Below are 22703 nucleotides of genomic sequence, written 5' to 3' on the forward strand. Positions count from 1 at the left end.
TCTCCATGAACCCGAACCCTTCCATCCTGCACCAATTTCTAAGCCACATATTTATCTCCCTAAGCTCCTGCTGTCTTTCTAGTGACGCTCGTGGCACCGGTAGTATTTCTGAAAACACCACCACCTTATTGGGCTGCTTAGTATAGTTTTGATCACATCACTGGTTAATCAGCAGGAGATTATCATTACAGGGCTACTCCTCATGCTGCAGGTAGTCCAGCATATTCATGAGCTCTGTATAATTGCTAGATCTGCAGCAGAGAAAACATTGATTTTATCACAATGAAAGCAAACAGCCCAGTAAGTGACACTGCTGGAATTAGGATATCTGTTTCTACTTTATGCTGCTCTCAGATGGGGGAGCAAAAACCTGCTGACAGATTCACTTTAAGGCTTTTTCAGCAGATAGAATCATAGATAGATGGCTAGATAGATGGATGAATATGTGGCTCCCCTGAGGCTTCAGTCACCACAGGGACTGCACCTCACTTAAGGTGCAGTACTCATCCTGGATCCAGAGGAGGTCGGTACCAGTTCCACAACACAAACTCATATACACAACCAGGTTGCCCTCCCATTGGGGACCAGGCTAGGGTCGGGTCTTAAGGTAGTCACCAAACATGGAGGGCATCCACCCACTAGTGACAGGGAACCAGGGGAGGAGCAGCTTGCACAACAGTTAGGGTGTTCTCCAGCAGGAGAGAACAGGAGCGGGACCGGTGCGGTTCAGGGTACAGAGCCTTAGGGTGGAACAGACTTTATGTTGTATCACCATAATCTGCAGGACAGGGGGATTGCATCTCCCTCTGACCACCAGGAGATCCCGGAGCACAGTGCCACATAGGGTCCCGAGTCGTGATTACAGTCAAGCCCCACAGCGGCCCCGTGTCACCTACACACGGGACAGGAGCTAACACTACACAAACCGGGGTCCCCAAGCAGCATCAGGCCACGGGGACCCATCTTTAAAGGCGCAAGAAGGAAGAGCCCATCGACCACCGTACCGGATCTGGGATCAGCTGGGGCCCATCACGGCTGGAACCACAGCAGCTGATTCAGCCTTTTTCTTGCCATCGTCCCACGCTTCGGTGCCAACGGCCACTACTCTCCTCATCATCCTCCCCGGGGCCCCGCTCCACCTGTGGGAAGCAGAACCATCCGCCCCGGAGAGCAGCGACGGCTAATCCCTGGCCACGTACCACAGGTGGCGTCACAAGACTATCATCCTCATCATTCCCCCACCATCATCCAAATCCCCTTTTATTGTACACCTCGAGGCCACGAAGCCGGGCAGGGCCACCTGTGACATCCCCCTGACCCGACATCACCGGCCCGGTGACGAGTAACATTTAACCCCTGCCCCATGGGTGCTACAGATAGATGAAAGACGGATGGACAGAGGGACGGATAGATGGTGGGGGGGATCACAGCAGGTGGGGGGGGTGTCACAGCAGGTATGGGGTGTGGGGGTGTCACAGCAGATGGGGGGGTCACAGCAGGTGGGCAGATCACAGCAGATTGAGGAAGGTTTGAGGTGGGAGAGAGGGCAGCAGATGAGGGAGGGGGGCATCGGCTGATGGGGGAGAGCGGTGGCAGATGGGTTCAGTGCCGCTGGAGCAGGGGCAGTGACTGTTGCAGCCGGCGGCTGATGGGTGGGGGCTGGGGCAATGGTGCCACATCAGGTGATCACCGCCAAGTCCTGCAGCTATTGGATGTGCCCGGGAGTCTGCACACAGCCGGAGCGGGGGTGGCGGTACTGGGAGAGGAGCTGGGAGCGGACATGTAGGAAGTCTGCATACAGGTGAGTATGACTTTTTTTTTCTACTGTTCACTTTTGATTTCGCAGCTGCTTCCACCTCCCGCCCGGACATGGCGCCGCACGGGAGCGGACATGGCGCCGGATGGGAGGTGGAAGCAGTGGTGGAGGTACCGGGAGGATTCACGCTTCTGTGTTTACCAACAGAAGGAATCCTCTTCCTGTACATGTCACTTTACTACCCACCCCTTGCGTTTATAGCTGCGTTTTTAGTCATAGAAACACACTAAAACGCAGCTATATTTACAATTTGCGTTTTTCATTGCGTTTTTGAACATCTCATTGAACGCAATGGGTGGAAAACACAGTGAAAAATGCAAAAATAATTGACATGCTGCATTTTTGTGGGCACCACAAAAACGCAACTAAAAAAAAACCGCTGTGCGCAGGGAAGCAAAGTCATGGAATTTTCTGAGCAAAAACGCACCCGAAAAACGCCGCTAAAAACGCACTGTGCGCACATAGCCTTAAGCTCCAAAAAGCAGGGAAACCTCTTTAGTGACATGCTTCACTACACCCCAGGTGAGACGTGTATCATCAATAGCCGTGATTGTGATTGGAAAACACCACGGTTACTTACCGGTAGCTGGTTTTTCCAGAACCAATGACAGCACCACGTGAGAGAGGGATCCGCCCAGCGAGGACAGGAAACCATTCTGAATAAAAGGGCGGTACTTCTCCCCTTCGTCAGTTGATTACCGAGAATGAGAGGACCTCCAACAAACGTTAGAACTTACTCCATCACCACTTAACACACACACACAAACACACCGAAAAGTGTACACCAAGGATGAGAAAGGGAGGGAATATAAGGGTGCTGTCATGGGTTCTGGAAAAACCGGCTACCGGTAAGTAACCGTGGTGTTTTCCCCTCACCTATGACAGCACCACGTGAGAGATTTCCAGAGAAACCTATTTAGGGAGGGACCACCGCCTCAAGCACCCGTCTACCAAATGAAAGAGCAGCCGAGGAGGATAGGTCCAACCGATAGTGCCGAAAAAAAAGTAGACTGTGAGGACCAGGTAGCGGCCCTACAAATTTGTTCAATAGATACCTGCGCCTCGGTAATCAACTGACGAAGGGGAGAAGTACCGCTCTTTTATTCAGAATGGTTTCTTGTCCTCGCTGGGCGGATCCCTCTCTCACGTGGTGCTGTCATGGGTGAGGGGTTTAGAACCGCAATCAATAAAGGCCTGAAGCTGCACAGATTGTTCTAGAAAAAGAGGAAAGAAAACGACCAAAGTCCTATTCATTACAACCACATATTTTATTGATAAGAACAGGGAGATAGACACCACAGTGTTCAATTTAAAAACAATATCAAAAGAACTATGGATGACCTTATATATAATTACCATATAAGCAGAAAACCGTAGTAGTATTAGCCAACCATCTTAAATTCCTAAAAGGATAAGATTTCATAGATAATAACAGTACAATTACCTGCACGTAAATAAGGTCAAACAAGTCCAATCACGCCCTACGCGCGTTTCGGCAACGCCTTCGTCTACTGACACCTAGTGGTTGGGTTAACTATGTGCAATCCCTATATAGATATACAAGCTTTAATCTATGTTTGTCTATGATCATTGTATCAGTATATAAATCCTGTTAGGGGATTGTATTATATATTATATATTACACTCTAATCCATCACTAAATATGGCCTGACTACCTCCTCCTCATTAATAGGCATTGTGAGGTAAATCCGGAGATATGACGATAAATCATGATATTCAAGTATGTCAGGAAGCCCTCTCCTGGTGTCACCCCCCCTTTCCTTCACACAACTGGTTTAGCAACAAATTCCATGGCCATCTCCTGTGATATGGAGATGAGGTGGTGTGGGAACAATGGACACAGGATGACTCCCTGCCGTCACCCTGTAACAAGAGTTGTATCTCATTAGCAAGGCTATGGAACTAGCTAGACAGAACGACTCCAGTAAAAAATGGTTCATATCTCGCAAGCCATATTTCCGATAAATATGGCAACCATAAAAATGGTGTCTCCGCATGTGGACGATGCCGGCACCCCCTTTTTATGGGAGCAGGACATTGGGAAATGCCCCAGGCGTGATATCAGCCAATGGGGAACTGGCAGACAGGTCATGAGTCCCCCTCGTTCTGTAGCTAAATTCATAACTGTCACAATGAGAGCATTGGCGTCCGCCTACGACGCTCCCAGGCAAAGTTATGGCCAATATCCCCTTTGCTGGATAATTCTGATCCATGCAGGGGGAGTGGCAGTGCTTCCCTGTGAGGTCACTAAGGTAGGAGGGGACCTGGATCTGCCCAGGTTGATAACCCTACTTCGGCCATTTTCCAGTGTTCTTCTCGCTGGGGGCACGTGTAGGAAACATCTGTGGGAGTTCCTGGAAACCTGGTCTACAGCGCCCCCCTGTGGCCAGACGCACAAGGTAACTGATTGAATTGCATACCTGTTGTAAACCATGCTTTATCTGTAACTGTACTCTGACATATGTATATTCTGTAGATTCCCTATTGTATATATTGTAGTTCTAGTGTGCTTTAGGCTGATTAAATTATATAATTAATCTTGGGCTGTTCTGTTATCTCGATCTTGAATCCCACGTCTGTGTGTTCGGCTAATAGTTACCGTGAAGCGGTTGGTGGCAGCGAGTTGTGCCAAGGATTATTGTGGGGAGGCCAGTGAGATTCGGGGAGATTTTATATATTCCGCCCGCGGAGGTCGGGGGAATATATACTCTACTCTCACCGGGGACCCTTCAATAATCGGCATAAGTAGTATAGCGGCCTCCTTGCTTATTGTCGGGCAATTCCATAATTGGCCTGACTATAAGAGGGGCGCTAGAGAGCGCGTCACGTGCTCTGTCTGTCGGTCGGGAGGTATAAAGGAGGGGTGACCCCCACTTGTTACCCCCCGATTGTGACGTACTGGTAGCCAGCGCGGGGGATTTCTGAGTGACCCCCCCGGTGGTTTGTGACAGGCATATTATTCCTTCATGACATTACAATGTTGTTTGTACATGAATTGATTATATGGTATATATGTTTGTATATTTACAAAGACCTTGTGGTGTGAACTAAGGATAAAGTTGTCATCTGCTTTTTAATACGGTTTTCTGCTTATATGGTAATTATATATAAGGTCATCCATAGTTCTTTTGTTATTGTTTTTAAATTGAACACTGTGGTGTCTATCTCCCTGTTCTTATCAATAAAATATGTGGTTGTAATGAATAGGACTTTGGTCGTTTTCTTTCCTCTTTTTCCATAATTATTATTACGACTGTCCTTGGATTGTCCTTAGATATCCACAGATCTATTACTATAGGTATGATCCTAATATAAAATGAATTGAGAGTAATCATGTGGGTAAATCAATTGTCAATTATATGTGTATGACAGATTGTTCTAGGTAAGATAAACGAACAGATATTAATTTTGCAGAACTACAGGGAAATACCTGGGCGCCTAGGTGGGCATCCTCGAACCCACTGAGGCACTGACGTTTTTTCTCTAGATGCAGTTATCTTGATCAGTAAGACCTCTGATATCCAGAGTCTCCACAGTCATTAAAAAAAACAAAACAAAAAAAAAACAAACAAAACCTGTTTATGTTGCTTGAGCCCCTGAACTTAAGAAGAGTGAGTTCCCCCAATCAATATAGACTCTCAGTACGAATAACAGGTGCACACGTTGTAGGAGTAGGTGCAGCGTCATCAGTGTGTTCCTCTCTACTAACATGCCAATGCCTATCAAGATGGATTGCAAGGGACATTGTGAAAATAAGAGAGTCAGGAGAAGGGAACTGAACCAACATATGCTTAACTTGGTCACTAAGTCCAGAGCCAAACCAACAGGGAAGGGCCTGGTCATTCCACTGTGTGAATATGGCCCATCGGCGAAGCTCTGTGCAATAATCGTGGGCAGGACGTCGCCCCTGACGGAGTGCAAGTAATTTACTTTCAGCGAAAGCTACTTGGTCAGGTTTGTCATACAGGAGTCCTAGGGCCTTAAAAAACAAGGCTACAGAGGAGAGTTCAGGAGCGTCAGAGAGTAGGGAAAAGGCCCAAGCCTGGGGGTCTCTCATTAGCACGGATACAGTGGGTACAGAAGTATTTAGACCCCTTTAAGTTTTTCATTCTTTGTTTCATTGTAGCCATTTGGTAAATTCAAAAAAGTTCATTTTTTTCTCATTAATGTACACTCTGCACCCCATCTTGACAGAAAAAAACTGAAATATAGAAATTTTTGCAAGTATATTAAACAAGAAAAACGGAAATATCACATGGTCATAAGTATTCAGACCCTTTGCTCAGTCTTGAGTAGATGCACCCTTTTGAGCTAGTACAGCCATGAGTCTTCTTTGGAATGATGCAACAAGTTTTTCACACCTGGATTTGGGGATCCTCTGCCATTCTTCCATGCAGATCCTCTCCAGTTCCGTCAGGTTCGATGGTGAACGTTGGTGGACAGCAACACTTGAAACAACATCAGGAGGACAGGACATTAACACATGAAGTGAACAGCGCCTAAGTTCATCAATTGACGAGTTGAAATTGTTACATTTCATTTGGTCAACCGTCAACATTATTGTACAGTTTGTAACAGCCGGTATTTGGCAAGGTTCACACTAAGCATTTTCTGCAGCCAAAACCAGATCTCTTGGCCTTCAAAATGCTGCGCTCAAAATGGTTTTGCTGCATTTTTACAGCGGTATGCATTGTGTTTTTTCTACAGTTCATGTTTAATAACGTTAGTTTTATACACCAAAAATGCAGTAAAAAATGTAGCAAAAACTATGTTATGTTTTTTTACAGTGTTTTTTGCTTTGTTCTTTCTTTTTGTTGATTTCTACCGGAGAAAAGCGCTGCAAAAATTCTAAAAGATTTGACATGCTTCACAAGTACTGCATGTGAACATAGCCATTATCAGTTATTTCATATCTTATATGTTAAAGGTAAACATAAGAAAGAAGTGACCACTGGTGCTGCACTTTGATCTAGATAGATCTTACCTTTCCAGAGAGCCTGAAGGAGAAAAGATAACTGCAGTAAGGCGATAGCTGGAAAGAAGTTGCGGACACTGATGGAAGAGGGCCCCTGTGCTGTGCAAGAACATTATACGAGCCCCTCTTTGCGGCTGCACAGGTTGCACCAATGATATGTCCGCCCCTGCTGGAAAGTACTGTATATATTTATTTTGTACTTTTGATATATCCAGCTTTGGTGGGGGTTATATCAGAAATATTCCTCTCTCCATGGAGATTTTTTCATTTATATTACCTTCATTGTTCTTTCCATGGTTGAATGGTTTCCCATGGAGCATAAAACTGTCTTGTAAATTGGTCTCCCATGAAACTGGTTCAGCGTTTGATAGAGATTATATTAAGAAGGAACCAAAGGTTATTAGTTTTCTGTACAGAAAAAGTGGAGAAATAAAGGATTCTGTCAGTATTCTTGACCCTGCAAAACTACTGACGGCTAGATGGAAGACTTGTACAGCTGGCTAAACATGCCTTTCTGTATTATTCTAGCAGCGGCATGAATGATTAAAACAATCGTGTATTCCTCTCCTGCAAGTGTCCGGAAAGTGGTCCCTTATTCTGAAGTACTCTTGTCTCCTTACAGTAATGGCTGTGTTACTCACCTGCCTTGATGCAGACACCAGCTCTTTTTTTTGTTCCCTAGCACCAGTTTTGTTCTGTAATACCATACCTCCCAACCGTCCCGGATACAGCGGGACAGTCCCTCTTCTGAGCCTTTGATCCCGGGTCCCGCCCGTGAGGCTGTTTATCCCGGGCTCCACCCACCCACTGTAGCCCCGCCTCGCTGTTTCTCCCTTCTATTCATTACAGAGCCGACCGCGCACCTACTCCTGTGACTGCTGCTGAGGTATGAATCACCCCCTGCAGCAGAGCGACCCCCCCCTGCAGCAGAGCGACCCCCCTGCAGCAGAGCGACCCCCCCCTGCAGCAGAGCGACCCCCCCCTGCAGCAGAGCGACCCCCCTGCAGCAGAGCGACCCCTCCCTGCAGCAGAGCGATCCCCCCTCCCCCAGAGCCGACCCCCCCAGTCCTGGAGCCTGCGTTTGTCTGCAGCTGTTCTCTGATTCCCCCTGTGCGGCTTCTCACTGCTGCAGACACGCGGGGAGTCAGGAAGCTGAGGAGACCGTGCAATCAGCACTTATCTCCTGCAGATAGCACTGGCCAGTAATAACCTATGCAGAGTGACATCTGCAGGCTTCTATTACCGATCAGTGGTCTCCTGCCTGTGGAGCAGAGCTGCTGGGTCCTAGCTTCCCAACAACTTCAGCTCTGCTTTATCCTGGCTGCCCTACCAGTTAAAGGGAACATGTCAGCAGAAATTTCACAATAAAAGTAATAGATTCCCCTCTCCAGCTCCTGGGCTGCTTCTAGAAAGGTTCCTGTTGTTATTGTGCCCACTTTGAGACCTAAAAAAATACTTTATGAAGTCTTACCTTTTTGTATGCAAATCTGTTTTTATGGTCACGGGGGCGGGCTGCCTGGCGTCCGTTATTCCCCCTCCTGCCGCTGTACGCCGTCCCCCATTGCTCATTTCCATACATGAGGACGCCTTCCTCATGTAACTGTCCTCCTGAAGTTTTGTGCATGCCCAGTGCCACTCTCGCGGGACTGAGCACTGTGCAAAGTGTGAACGCTTTTGAGGTGATTGCGCAGGCGCGAGATTATGGGCGGCGCTGTGATTGTCATCAGCAGCGTCATCCAAGTACCTGCCCATAATCTTGTGCCCGCGCTTCTCACTCTGCCTCCACCGTTATGCGCAAGCACTGGCCATATGAACCACGTTACCTATTACCATGGGCGCGAGATTATGGGCGGCGCTGTGATTGTCATCAGCAGCGTCATCCAAGTACCCGCCCATAATCTCGTGCCCGCGCTTCTCACTCTGCCTCCACCGTTATGCGCAAGCACTGGCCATATGAACCACGTTACCTATTACCATGGGCGCGAGATTATGGGCGGCGCTGTGATTGTCATCAGCAGCGTCATCCAAGTACCCGCCCATAATCTCGTGCCCGCGCTTCTCACTCTGCCTCCACCGTTATGCGCAAGCACTGTCCATATGAACCATGTTACCTATTACCGTGGGCGCGAGATTATGGGCGGCGCTGTGATTGTCATCAGCAAAGTCATCCAAGTACCCGCCCATAATCTCGTGCAAGCGGTAATAGGTAACATGGCTCCGCCCACCCACTCTCTCTCCGCCTCCCTGCTTTTCCCTCCTACCATCCTAGTAGACGTGGCATAGAGAGGAGCGCTGCCTGTGCTGCTGCTGGTACAGTAAACTAATCTCCCCAGCGCTGATTTCCCTCCCTCCCCCCTCACCCCCGGCCGGAGCCTGTCTGTGCGGTCGGCCGGCCGCCTGTCTGTGCGGTCGGCCGGCCGCCTGTCTGTGCGGTCGGCCCGCCACCTGTCTGTGCGGGCGCCCCCCTGCCGCCTGTCTGTGCGGGCGCCACCCGCCGCCTGTCTGTGCGGGCGCCCCCCGCCGCCTGTCTGTGCGGGCGCCCCCCTGCCGCCTGTCTGTGCGGGCGCCACCCGCCGCCTGTCTGTGCGGGCGCCCCCCGCCGCCTGTCTGTGCGGGCGCCCCCCTGCCGCCTGTCTGTGCGGGCGCCCCCCTGCCGCCTGTCTGTGCGGGCGCCCCCCTGCCGCCTGTCTGTGCGGGCGCCCCCCTGCCGCCTGTCTGTGCGGGCGCCCCCCGCCGCCTGTCTGTGCGGGCGGCCCGCCGCCTCATTGTGCGGTCAGCCGGCCGCCTCTTTGTGCGGGCGGCTGGCCGCCTCTCTGTGCGGGCGGCCCGCCGCCTGTCTGTGAAGGCGGCCGGCCGCCTGTCTGTGAAGGCGACCGGCCGCCTCACTGTGCGGGCGACCGGCCGCCTCACTGTGGCTGCCTGCGTGTCCGTGCTGGAGGCCCGCCGGCTGCCTGCGTGTCCGTGCTGGAGGCCCGCCGGCTGCCTGCGTGTCCGTGCTGGAGGCCCGCCGGCTGCCTGCGTGTCCGTGCTGGAGGCCCGCCGGCTGCCTGCGTGTCCGTGCTGGAGGCCCGCCGGCTGCCTGCGTGTCCGTGCTGGAGGCCCGCCGGCTGCCTGCGTGTCCGTGCTGGAGGCCCGCCGGCTGCCTGCGTGTCCGTGCTGGAGGCCCGCCGGCTGCCTGCGTGTCCGTGCTGGAGGCCCGCCGGCTGCCTGCGTGTCCGTGCTGGAGGCCCGCCGGCTGCCTGCGTGTCCGTGCTGGAGGCCCGCCGGCTGCCTGCGTGTCCGTGCTGGAGGCCCGCCGGCTGCCTGCGTGTCCGTGCTGGAGGCCCGCCGGCTGCCTGCGTGTCCGTGCTGGAGGCCCGCCGGCTGCCTGCGTGTCCGTGCTGGAGGCCCGCCGGCTGCCTGCGTGTCCGTGCTGGAGGCCCGCCGGCTGCCTGCGTGTCCGTGCTGGAGGCCCGCCGGCTGCCTGCGTGTCCGTGCTGGAGGCCCGCCGGCTGCCTGCGTGTCCGTGCTGGAGGCCCGCCGGCTGCCTGCGTGTCCGTGCTGGAGGCCCGCCGGCTGCCTGCGTGTCCGTGCTGGAGGCCCGCCGGCTGCCTGCGTGTCCGTGCTGGAGGCCCGCCGGCTGCCTGCGTGTCCGTGCTGGAGGCCCGCCGGCTGCCTGCGTGTCCGTGCTGGAGGCCCGCCGGCTGCCTGCGTGTTTGTGCTGAATGGGTGTGGATGGGGAGTGGATATGGGCGTGACTGTGAAATGGGTGTGGTTAGGGGGCGTGGCGCCGCAAACTTTGTCCCTCTTTTCCTTCTTTAAAAGTTGGGAGGTATGGTAATACTGAGTTCACATCTCCTGTACTCATCCATTAGAACGGATCCTGCAGAGATCCGTTGGAAAAATTATGTCTCCTGGATATGTTTTTTTTAACATGGGTGTCTATGGAGAACAGATCCATTAACAAATTGCTATTTATCTTCCATTTGAAATGGATCCTGTAGGAAAAAAACAGATCCATTACAAAGGAAAGAAAAACTGATGCCTAAATAGCAATCCGTTAACAAATCGGTTCTCCATAGACTCCCATGTTACAAAACGGATCCGGCAGACATCAGTTATATAACAACGGACAAAAAAGTTGTGTTTGTAGTTTTTTTCCCCAACAGATCTCTGCAGGATCTGTACTAACAAATGATTACTTAGCCTAAAGGCCGCTTTACATGCTGCAATATCGCTACAGATATCGCTAGCGTGCGTACCCGCCCCCATCGGTTGTGCGACACGGGCAAATCGCTGCCCATGGCGCACAACATCACTCAGACTCGTCACACTACTTACCTGCCTAGCGACGTCGCTGTGACAGGCGAACCGCCTCCTTTCTAAGGGGTAGGTTTGTGCGGCGTCATAGCGACGTCACTAAGCGGGCGCCCAATAGAAGCGTAACATCCCGCCCACCTCCTTCCTTCCATATTGCCAGCAGCCGCAGGTAAGGTGAGGTTGCTCGTTCTTGCGGTGTCATACACAGCGATGTGTGCTGCCTCAGGAACGACGAACTACATCGTACACGCAGCAGCAACGATAATTGGGAATAGGGGGGCATGTCACCGATTAGCGATTTTGCACGTTTTTGCGACGATTCAGAATCGCTCATAGGTGTTACACGCATCGACATCGCTAAAGCGGCCGAATGTGCGTCACAAATTCCGTGACCCCAACGAGATCGCTTGAGTATGTAAAGCGGCCTAGGGTCTGTGCTGGGTTTCTGATGTGACCCTGCAACTAACTTTGACAAAATCACCCAAGGCCTTTTGACTATGTTCTGACTGAGTATTCTGCAAGTTTTGCATTCAGTTCTAGATGTATTTCTGAGTTTGCCTCACCATACATTTTTCTCAGGTGGATAATATCTATTTAGTCATTTTCAGCTTTTTTTCTCATCCTTCTTCATTTACTTCCTAGCTCAGACCATTTATTTGTTGTAAGCATACTGGTGCAGTTCATAAATTTACAACCTTCTGCAACAATGTGTAATCATCTCTAAGGCCTAGGACACACAGCAAGTAAAACGGGCCATGTGCAATGCGATAAAAAAAATTGCATTCCACTCGTACCCCGGTTACTCTATGCGGCTGTTCCGATCTGCAATTTTTGTTTTCAGCCCTAATCGGACCAAGAAAACAATTGCAGCATGCTGCGGGTGTAATCTGATCTATATCTACTTGCACTCATACAAGTCTATGAGTATGAGTGAAACATTGCAGTACACTCGGATGACACCAGAGTGCAGTGCGATAATCGCTTTAGCTGGTAATGGAGGAGATGGGGAGATTAGTCCCCCCCTCTACTCCACAGCTGTGCTCCAATCGAAGGATTGGATCACAGTTGCATGACACTTGGCTAAAGGCCCCGTCACACTAAGCAACATCGCTAGCAACATCGCTGCTAACGAACAACTTTTGTGATGTTGCTAGCGATGTTGCTGTGTGTGACATCCAGCAACAACCTGGCCCCTGCTGTGAGGTCGTTGGTTGTTGCTGAATGTCCTGGGCCATTTTTTAGTTGTTGCTGTCCTGCTGTGAAGCACAGATCGCTGTGTGTGACAGCAAGACAGCAACAACTAATGTGCAGGCAGCAGGAGCCGGCTTCTGCTGAGGCTGGTAACCAATGTAAACATCGGGTAACCAAGAAGCCCTGTCCTTGGTTACCCGATATTTACCTTTGATACCAGCCTCAGCCGCTCTCACTGTCAGTGCCGGCTCCTGCTCTGTGCACATGTAGCTGCAGGACACATCGGGTTAATTAACCCGATGTGTGCTGTAGCCAGGAGAGCAAGGAGCCAGCGCTAAGCATTGTGCGCGGCTCCCTGCTCTGTGCACATGTAGCTGCAGCACACATCGGGTAATTAACCCCATGTGTGCTGTACTAGGAGAGCAAGGAGCCAGCGCTCAGTGTGCGCTGCTCCCTGCTCTCTGCACGTGTGGCTGGTCACTGGTTGCTGGTTAGCTCACCAGCAACTCGTGTAGTGACGCTCCAGCGATCCCTGCCAGGTCAGGTTGCTGGTGGGATCGCTGGAGCGTCAAAGTGTGACATCTCACCAGCAACCTCCTAGCAACTTACCAGCGATCCCTATCGTTGTTGGGATCGCTGGTAAGTTGCTTAGTGTGACTGGACCTTTAGGCTCACAGCAGAGGGTCATTAGCATATCGTAGATGCTTGTGTCCCAGTATCCAGTTTGCCTTTTGATAACCTCTGCCTGTGGTTAATAATTTGTTTGCTGATTATCCACCTCTTTGCCTTTCAGCATCTGCTGATAACATACAACTCTGCCATTAACCATTTCTGGGCTGACTATAAATCTACAGTTTTGGTGTATATTCACACTTCTAGCCATATGCCTTTTGTTGTTTCCGGCTTCGCTTCTCTACCTGTTTCCAAGCTGTACTGGTTTTCGCTGATTCATGTGCCGTCCGGCATGTCCTAATCAATGTGCCATCGACTGCAGTCCGTTCTGCTGTATTGCTCACCCTGACATAGGGTTTAGAGAATCCAGCTCACCAAGTGAGCCCCCCTTGAGTGATAGCTGTAGCATCCAACCAGGAGTTACGGTATATTAGTAATGCTTTTTCTTACTAGAACTCTTGATATGTAGCCATTTGACACCTGGTGTCGCCTATTGTCTGTCACATGGTTATCTTGTGTCTGTAGTAGGCTATACTGTTTTCAGTAAAGTTGGCTATATATGTCAGACTGACTTCAGCTGGGATTTTATGTGAAAAGATATCTACTATATATTTTTAAACTAATTAAAGCAACATACTGATAATAATTATGGTTATATTTTATATCTGACAGTAGATATTTCATTCATGATTTTCAGTACATGATTATAGAGGCAGTGATCTTGCCTGAGCTGCTGTTAGCAGCATTCAACTATCCATATAGAGTGTAAAAAAAAAAAAGTTCATTGGGATGTGAGCCGTGTCCATCCCCAAATTCGTAAAAAAATATATTTAAAATTAAAACCTGATTTTAACAATAGGTAATTTTCTTATGATACATTCCTATTGTTCCTATATGTAGATTTTCAAAGTCTAATTGTTTTGCTTATATTTTTTGTAAGAGGCAGCTCTACATAAATGAAAAAGTAGTAATTGTATAGTAACATGAAAACTAGACTCAACTTCTCAGAGCTACTGAGCACTTTTGTGTGTGCCTGCCTGTATACACCAGCTCATATGCATTGTCCTTAAAGACCCCATTCGTATTACGCTGGTTTCACATCAGCGGTATTCTGCCGCACTCGCCGATCCGGCCCAAGGACAGTACAGTACATTAAAGTTCACTGGCAAGCTCCGGGCACATGCGGTCATGTGACCGGAGCATATGACAGCATGTGACCGGGGCTTGCCGCACTGTCTGTGAACTGTATTGTACTGTACTGCCCTTATGCCGGATCCGGCAGTGCGGCACTATACCGCTGATGTGTTTGTGCCCTTAGATGACTGTTGGCCGAACTATAATAGGAGCATTAATTCAGCAGAGTGCTTCTGTGTTCTCTATGAGAGAGCCGCTAAGAGATGTTTGTCGACATCTTATCTTCAGGAGACAATATGATCATTGGTCTGGAATTGGACCTAAAAATAAATAAAATAAACTGTCTGGGCTCCCATACACATTAGACTGTCCTGCAAACTTGAAAATATCAGAGGGTTCAGCCGACATTAACCTGAGTATTGGAAGACTTTATTCATTAATGTTATTGTGCAAGGATAAATAAAATAATGTAGACTCTCCCATTGGATTAGCGTGCTCTTAAAGTCCATAACTTTACTGTAAGAAAAGTTTAAAGGGGTATTCTAAGTGTGGAAGTATTTATCACCTATTCACTGTGCTATGGAATAACATTCTGGCCAATATTTTGTTTATTTTCCCATTGTGAAATATTATAAAATGAGAACGCTTCTGTAAATATAAAAAATAAATGTAATGTACCATTAGTACATAAAAATAATGCAGGTTGATTAGGACCTTACATGTCTCTTGCATCCCCAGTGTTAGATAGAGGTATGCCCTAATTTTGTGATGCAGCTCCTCACTCACTAGATGTCATAGCGACTTCAGACTCTGTTCACATTGCAGAGTCTGGCAGGCAACCTGATGCTTCTTAGTTGCTCAGCTAGAGTTAGGCCGACTGGTGCTTACTGGTCATCGGTATAGCAGGAGTTAATTCCTGCTGGTTGGTGAATTGCTGCTGGGGTCACAGGTTGCTGATTGACTATCACAGCCACCTCTGCCATATAAAAGATGGTGGAACTTAGCCTCACATGCAAATTATAGCTCTAGCTTTTGCTCCAGCAATACAGGTCCTTCTGTGTGGTGATAAAGTGTGGTGAACAGTTGTAGGCTATTGGGTGTGTGGTGGAAATATTCTTGTCGTTTGTTTATTTCCTCCCTGTACTTTGTTTTTTCCTGAACATTTATTCTCTTCTCCCCAGTGTGTGTACAGGCAGTGAGTTTGAGCTTTGGTTTTCCTGTCTGTTGTTTCTTTTGTGGGGGTTCATTTCTCCTGTCTCGGCCCTCCCATGGGGGGGGAGGGAGGGGGTATTAGACCAGGACTACACAAGAGTCAGGGCTACGTTGGTGGTCCAGATCTCGCCACCATCAAGCGTACCTCTGGCAGGAGGGACAGCATAGTATCCCTAGTCTGAGGGCCAGTCTAGACACCCCAACTCCTGTTTTTTGTGTCATACCCGTGACAGATTTAGAGTCAATAATGAGTTCATGATTATCCATTTTCTTTTTGAAAGCCAATATACTACTGAAGTGACAAAGTGCCAAGATCTGCTCTCATTAGGACATAAGAAAATCCGGAGAAAGTTATCCCAATAGTCTGAGTTTAATTTCAAGTGGATTTTCTGCTGACTTTGTGGCTATATTTATTACCTAGGAACACTGGGTGCTGAATCCGACCAGAACATAGACCGCTTGCAGCATACAAATTCTCAGTGGTTTCTTTGACCTGTTCACACATTGTGGTCATTATGTAGGTTTTGTGGTATATTATGGTAGCCACAGATCTGTTCCAGCTGCATCTGTGTGTATAGGAGTAGCATCGTCCTGTATGATGGCTAGCTTTTCGCTGCCTCCTTGCTCTCCTCTACTCACACTGTTTTATCTCAAATTAATATTATTACACATGCCCTTCAAATGATTGATACTCAGAATAAGGAAGAAGTCACATGTCACACTGACTTTGTTTTTATTGGCTATAGAGCAGTGATCACGGTGCACAGGGAGGAGGAGGGACTGGGGGAGAGCACAGCATTGCAGTGGATCAGGCCTCCCCCTGTGCGACGTTAAAACCTTTTAACACACATGGCTCAGCTTTGCCCCCAACTAGCTAGGACATCTGACTCCACAGCTGGCAACAAATGGGTTAATTGTGCAGAAAGTCCTACTAGCGGGTGTCCAAAGAGCAAGAGTCTAAGAGTATTTGAAAATTTCAATCGCCTTTCATTTCCATATTACTAGCTGTGTAGAACAGAAAATCATACTAAACGGGACCAGGGTTAAACATTGTATTATCAGAACAGACTCCACTGCTGCAATTCTATCTAATGTGACAATTCGACTGCAGATTATCAGAACACAATCGTACAGCGCTAAGTATCTATATGAGAGATTTCCTGGCTGAAATATATCAGGTTTCTAATGCGTATAACAAATGATGAGTTTATGAAGAATTATTAACCCCATTGTTGCTGGAGCACCCTTAAGAATGTTGAGGGATTCCCTTCGGTGAAATCTTCAATTATTACAAAGCACAAATTTCCTAACTGCGCAGATCAAATTGACTCTGCAGATGCCACATGCATTCTAGTCACGCATTGCTAGGCATGCTTCTCAGAAGAGGAGCTGTCGTAGAGCGGATGCACAAGAAGGAAGTGTCCCATAGTCATCTTCACAAGAGATGTTACTCTGCTCCCAGGAAGGTGACAAGTCTTTCATTGTCAGGGAATGCTGTCAGCATGGTTTCAGAGGCCTCCTGCGGATTTTGAGGCTTTGCAGCTGGCTTGAGCTGTAAGATCAGGGAAGGGAGGACAGTCTTTATTTATGAGACAGGGGTAGAGACAGGGAGATGGAAGGGAGGATTCATATCCAAAATCCATGGTCAAGATTGCTAGAGGATGAAAAAAAGATATTGTAATATACATTATTTTCATGCATCTTAGCCACCTCTCTGTAAAAAAGTAAAGCACTCTACCTGCTGTTTCTCGCCAGGCTCCTCGGGAGAAGGTTCTGTTTCACAGTATACCACCGCCTTGGTGACCAACATATCTGGGTGTTGCAGTTTTGCCTCTTTAATAGCCATAGCAAGGGCCTAGAATGACAGAGGTTTAGGATAATGGTGTTCAGATGATTTTTTTTTTATGCCTGTTTCACATACATTTTTGTTAAAGGGAACCAACCACCAGGATTTTGGTATATAATCTAAAGCCAATGCTATACTGGCACTATCAGGCTGATTCTATACATACCTGTAGTGGTCAGCTCGGATGTTTAGGTTTTGAAATCCAAGAAAGTGAAGTTTGTAAAATGAGCAGCTTCTTGAGTGACAGCAGCTGAGGATCAGATATATTCATAGTTATCCCCTGTTAGAATTAGCATAAGCATTATACAAACGACTCACTTTGTCTGTGGAAGGACCTGTGGTGAGGTCATAGCCATGTGACCTGGTATCCAGCTTTGGTGGCTGAGGCCCCGCCCCTTCTGGTCACATGGGTATGACCTCACACAGGTCCTGCTAGACAAAGTGAATCGTTTGTATAATGCTTATGGTAATGGAGGAGGAGATAACTATGAATAAATTATCTGCTCCAGTGCAGCTGTCACTCAAGAAGCTGGTGATTTTATAAACTTCACTTTCTTGGATTTCAAAACCTAAACATCCGAGCTGACCACTACAGGTATGTCTAGAATCAGCCTGATAGTGCCAGTATAGAACTGGCTTTAGCTTATATACGAAAATCCTGGTGATTGGTTCCCTTTAAGTTTTAAATGCTTGTTAAACCCCATGCATTTCATTAGCCGTGGTGATGATTTTTATTTTGCTTCTAGATTTGCAAAATTCATTTTTTCTGGTATTTTTTGATTCCTATAGAGAAGCCATTAATAGGACACAAGCCGCAGAGCTCATTCATTGTCTGCAATACTGTCGACCTGATGTCACCGCAGCCACCAAACAGAAGCAAGGCAACCACAAAAACACAGCGTTAGACCTAAAGCACACTGTTTTATTACACCTAAATAGGTCTGCTGTCAGATTACTAGAGGTTGGAAACCTCTAACAATAATTTTCATTGTTTGCCATGTTATAGATAAAGCAAAATCTGCAGCCCAGTTAGGATAAAGGTGGTGTCACACATAGCGACGACGACAACGACGTCGCTGCTAAGTCACCATTTTCTGTGACGTAGCAGGGACGTCCCGTCACTGTGTGTGACATCCAGCAACAACCTGGCCCCTGCTGTGAGGTCGCCGATCGTTGCTGAATGTCCTCCTTCATTTTTTGGACATTGCTCTCCCGCTGTGAAGCACACATCGCTGTGTGTGACAGCGAGAGAGTGACGAACTGAAGCGAGCAGGGAGTCGGCGTCTGGCAGCCTGCGCTAAGCTGTAACCACGGTAAACATCGGGTAACCAAGAAGCCCTTTCCTTGGTTACCCGATATTTACCTTAGTTACTAGCCTCCGCCGCTCTCATGCTGTCAGTGCCAGTTCCCTGCACACATAGCTGGAGTACACATCGGGTAATTAACCCGATGTGTACTCTGGCTAGGAGTGCAGGGAACAGGGAGCCGGCACTGGCAGCGTGAGAGCCGGGACGGACGCTAGTAACTAAGGTAAATATCGGGTAACCAAGAGAAGTGCTTTCCTTGGTTACCCGATATTTACCTTAGTTATGCTTCCACGCGTCGCTGCTAGGTGGGGGCTGGTCACTGGTCGCTGGTGAGATCTGCCTGTTTGACAGCTCACCAGCGACCATGTAACGGCGCAGCAGCGATCCTGATAAGGTCAGATCGCTGGTCGCAATCGCTGCTGCGTAGCTATTTGTGACACCACCTTTACTGTCACTGTTTTTATAATCTATTTAAGGTGCCCATTCTCTTTAACAGTCAATTGAATGCTCGTTCACCCGAAAGCTCTCTCTACCAACCCCTCAGTACACAAGCTGGAAGGGCAAAAGTCTTTAATTTTAACATTAAAGAGAATTTGCCAGCAGGTTTTTGCTACTTCATCTGACTACAACAGATAAAGGGATTCTGAATCCAATGATGTATCACATAGATCACTGGGTGCAGCCAATCTGACACTATCAAAGAATTGAGTTTTAAGCATTTAGCTGAGCTGGGAGAGCTATCCCCGACCACACCAGGCTCTCAACAGAGATTGTGCATTGACTGTGAGGTGTCAGGCAGAGTAGGGGGTGTATCAAGACTGCTGTGCAAGTGAGTTTCTAATCCTGTAATGTTACTCACAGAGTAATAAAGCCTTTCGTTTAGGGTATGCTCACACAAGCGTGAAAATCGGACGAGTGCAATGCGAGAAAATCTCGCATTGCACTCTAACCAATGTTAGGCAATGAGGGCGAGCAGTTGGACAGCTTTATCGCATCCAGATTCTGGATGCGAGAAAAGTGGGAGCATGCTGCGATTTTCTGCTACAGCCGTATCTCTCACACCCATTCAAGTGAATGGATGCGGAGATACATCGGACTGCACTCGGATGTTATCCCAGTGAAGCGCGATATACGCACAGGCTGACAATGGAGGAGATGGGAGGATTAACCCCTCCCTCTCCTCCGCAGCGCCTGCACTCAGCTTCACAGCTGTGACCCGATCGCAAGATCGGGTTACAGCCGCATGACACTCGGACCACGCTCGCAGCAGAGCCTGAGGCGGGGGTCATTAGCATATCGCATCCGATGCTCTTGCATCGGATGCCATACGCTCGTGCGAGTCCAGCCTTAAGTAAACAATTGAACACACACTGATAAGAGAAGCAAGGTTACTTTGTTTTTTTTAACCCTTACATGATGCTGTCCTGAGCTTACATGGCAAAAACCTGCCGACAGATTCCCTTTAATAAGGCTTGGGCAAAAAGGTATGACTGGTGCCCTATAGAAACCTCATTTGTGTGCACGTTTCATACCAGCAACCACCCCCTCCATGAAATGATAGGCTGTTAGTGGTTGTCTCATTGGAATTCTGCTCATATGTTACCCCCACCTTTATCATAGGGGGCCCACTGCATTCTCCGTGTGTATTTGCTACTTGACCCTTCTTCGCTAAAATCTTTTTCTGGTGGGGTTTTTTTTCCTCAAAAAGGTATGCTATAACATTGCTGTTTTCTGAGCTGTCAGATTATGCACTAACCTGTTCTTGATCCACATCTTCATCTCCAGTAATAATTATTCGCTTCTCTATCCTTGTTTCCGAAAATCCACCCTTTACCGTCTGTTTGAGTATATTGGAAAAAGAAATGAGTGAAATCAACTGTACTAGAAAAGAGCAGGGTAAGAACAGCTATCTAATTGATTAAATATATTAATTTTCTAGGCAATTCATTACACGCGCTATTCCATATATACAACATATGCTCCCCTATTTATGCACATAGTCAAGAGTCGCAATACTCTATAGAGAAAAAAAACTAGTATTAGGCCTAGGACACACGGTGAGAAAAACGGTGTGAGTGGAATGCGATGATAAAAAAAAAAAAAAAAAAAAAATCGCATTCCACTCAAACCAATATTACTCTATGGGGCAGCTCCCATGAGCTATTATTTTCTCAGTTCTAATCGGACCAAGAAAACAGTCGCAGCATACTGCGAGTGTAATGCGATCCTGTTCCACTCACTCCCATGCAAGTCTATGGGGCAAGAAAAACATTGCACTGCTCTCGCGTTACACCAGTGTAATGCGAGTGCAGAGCCAGAATCGCAATAGCCGGCAACGGAGGAGATAGGGAGATAAATCCCTCCCCTCCACAGCGTTGGCCACCCTGTGCAGCTGTGGTCTGATCGCACGATCGAACCACAGTCGTATGACCCTCTCATGACACTCGGCTCCCGCTGTGCTGCGAGCGTGTGCCGAGTGTCATGTGAGGACACGCAGTAATCCCCGTATGGCCCCAGCCTTAAAGTACAATAAGGCTTGATCAACAGCTGTAGGCCTTATCTAGCTAGAACCTGTAATTCTCTGAATGGCAATTTCAATAAAATTTTACCTAATTATGAATACTCCAGGCTTTGTAGGATATTAAAGTGAATAAGTTAGCTATAGGGGCCCATTGTAAAGAAACACAGTGCAGCGTACGTTTTTTTCAGGTATGCTGTATATTCACATATACCAGGAAAAGCCCAAAAGGACACTCTTTTGCCATCCATCAGGTGAAACTAGCCATTTCTTTATACTTAATGTGGACCCCAAGAGCTTTTCTGATCAGGTCTGACCAGGGCCTAAGATACAAAACTGGTTTTGTATCCGCTGAGTTATCCACTCAATGCAAGGTATGATAATATGCCTGTAATGCCCAGCTACTGTTTTAGCAATATGGGTCTAAAATATGATAAATTCTTATGTTCATCAGTCCCAGGAACTAGCCAGGACCAGTAAGAATAATAACAAAGAAAAACAAAGTATTAATCACCTAATAATTCTACCAATTTAAAAGTACTAAATAATTTAATTAGTAATAAAATATATTGTCTGATCTGTCCTCACCTTTGTCACATGGGTAGTTGTGGATGATGACAATGTTTCTGCTGTGCCGTGGGTAATATTTGAAGTATGGGAAACCTAGGGAACAAATTATATACTTGGTAATAGATTTCAATATATTATGACCATCTGAACATATTTAGCCTTCTTGTATAACTTACATGTTGCGTACGTGCCACATCTGCTTGTAGAGGTTGGGCGCTCTCAGCAGATGCTACGGCTTTTGTCAAATCTCCCCCACCGAGGTCTGTCCTGCTCTCCTCAGCCTGCAGTACAGTCAAGATGCAACAACAATCACTAGCCACATTTTACTGGATGTTTTCTTCTTAGTGGGCAGTTCAGTAGCCATGGCTATGGAAATAATGCTTGCCTATTTTGAAGGTATAGTGTTGATAGCATTGGTCTATTGCAGTTCAAGAGCAATTCCATGAATATGATCACCTATCGTACTGAGTGGCATACCCTACAGCCAAGTTCCCAGCATAAATGCTGCCCCTTCTAATCTGCTGCATGTAATATTTCAAGAAACGTGGATGTGATGTTATGAAAACTCATGACCATTGTGCGTGTAAAAACACTGTTGAGCTGTTTAATTATTTTTTTTCCCCCAATAGGCTTCTAGGAGGACCCCTCAAAAAATGCATGTAAAATCATAATTGTTAGTTTAAGTGCAGAATCCTAGCGTTTCTATACTAAAAAAAAATCTGATTCAAATCTGCACCAAAGTAGAAAAAAAAACAAAAAAGAAAACAAAAAGCAGCAACAGTCAGAGCAGATTGCTATTGTGTATTTGGTATGAAAACCTGTAGAAAAAAAAACACAGGGTAAAAAAAGAAGTGTTTACATCTAGGAACATGTCCTAAGGGACGGGGTTAAAGATCTGGCAGCACCTGGTCACAATTATTTTCTTTCACCTATAAAATGTCAGACTTTTAATGGGTACTGTAGGTTTGGGAGGCTGTGTTATAAAAAGGTCAAAATAACATACTGTATGTGGTTCTGCCCAAACCAGTAGTCAGCTACCAAGTCTCAACCATGTTACAACAGATTAGTCCTACTCCTTCACACTGATTGATGCTCTTCCCAGAGACAGAGTTGCTTACATTGGCGAGTAAGCCCCATATAAT

At 47.5% G+C, this 22703-nt stretch overlaps 1 protein-coding gene across 7 annotated transcripts in view; it reads right to left on the bottom strand.

Moving 5' to 3' along the window:
* Positions 1–16036: 16036 nt before the first annotated feature.
* The window catches only part of EPB41L1 (erythrocyte membrane protein band 4.1 like 1), a 214776-nt gene continuing 208109 nt past the window's right edge, over positions 16037–22703 (bottom strand). For all 7 annotated transcript variants that reach the window (XM_075349828.1, XM_075349831.1, XM_075349830.1 and 4 more), the window contains 5 exons: positions 21738–21842; positions 21580–21654; positions 20230–20310; positions 17059–17175; positions 16037–16974 (listed from right to left, as the gene is read on the bottom strand). In XM_075349828.1, the coding sequence (XP_075205943.1) occupies positions 16966–16974; positions 17059–17175; positions 20230–20310; positions 21580–21654; positions 21738–21842 (387 nt within the window). In that variant the 3' untranslated portion in view covers positions 16037–16965. The remainder of the gene's footprint in view (positions 16975–17058; positions 17176–20229; positions 20311–21579; positions 21655–21737; positions 21843–22703) is intronic.

This window comes from Anomaloglossus baeobatrachus, chromosome 5, assembly GCF_048569485.1.
Source record: "Anomaloglossus baeobatrachus isolate aAnoBae1 chromosome 5, aAnoBae1.hap1, whole genome shotgun sequence".
NCBI classification, from domain to species: Eukaryota; Metazoa; Chordata; class Amphibia; order Anura; family Aromobatidae; genus Anomaloglossus; species Anomaloglossus baeobatrachus.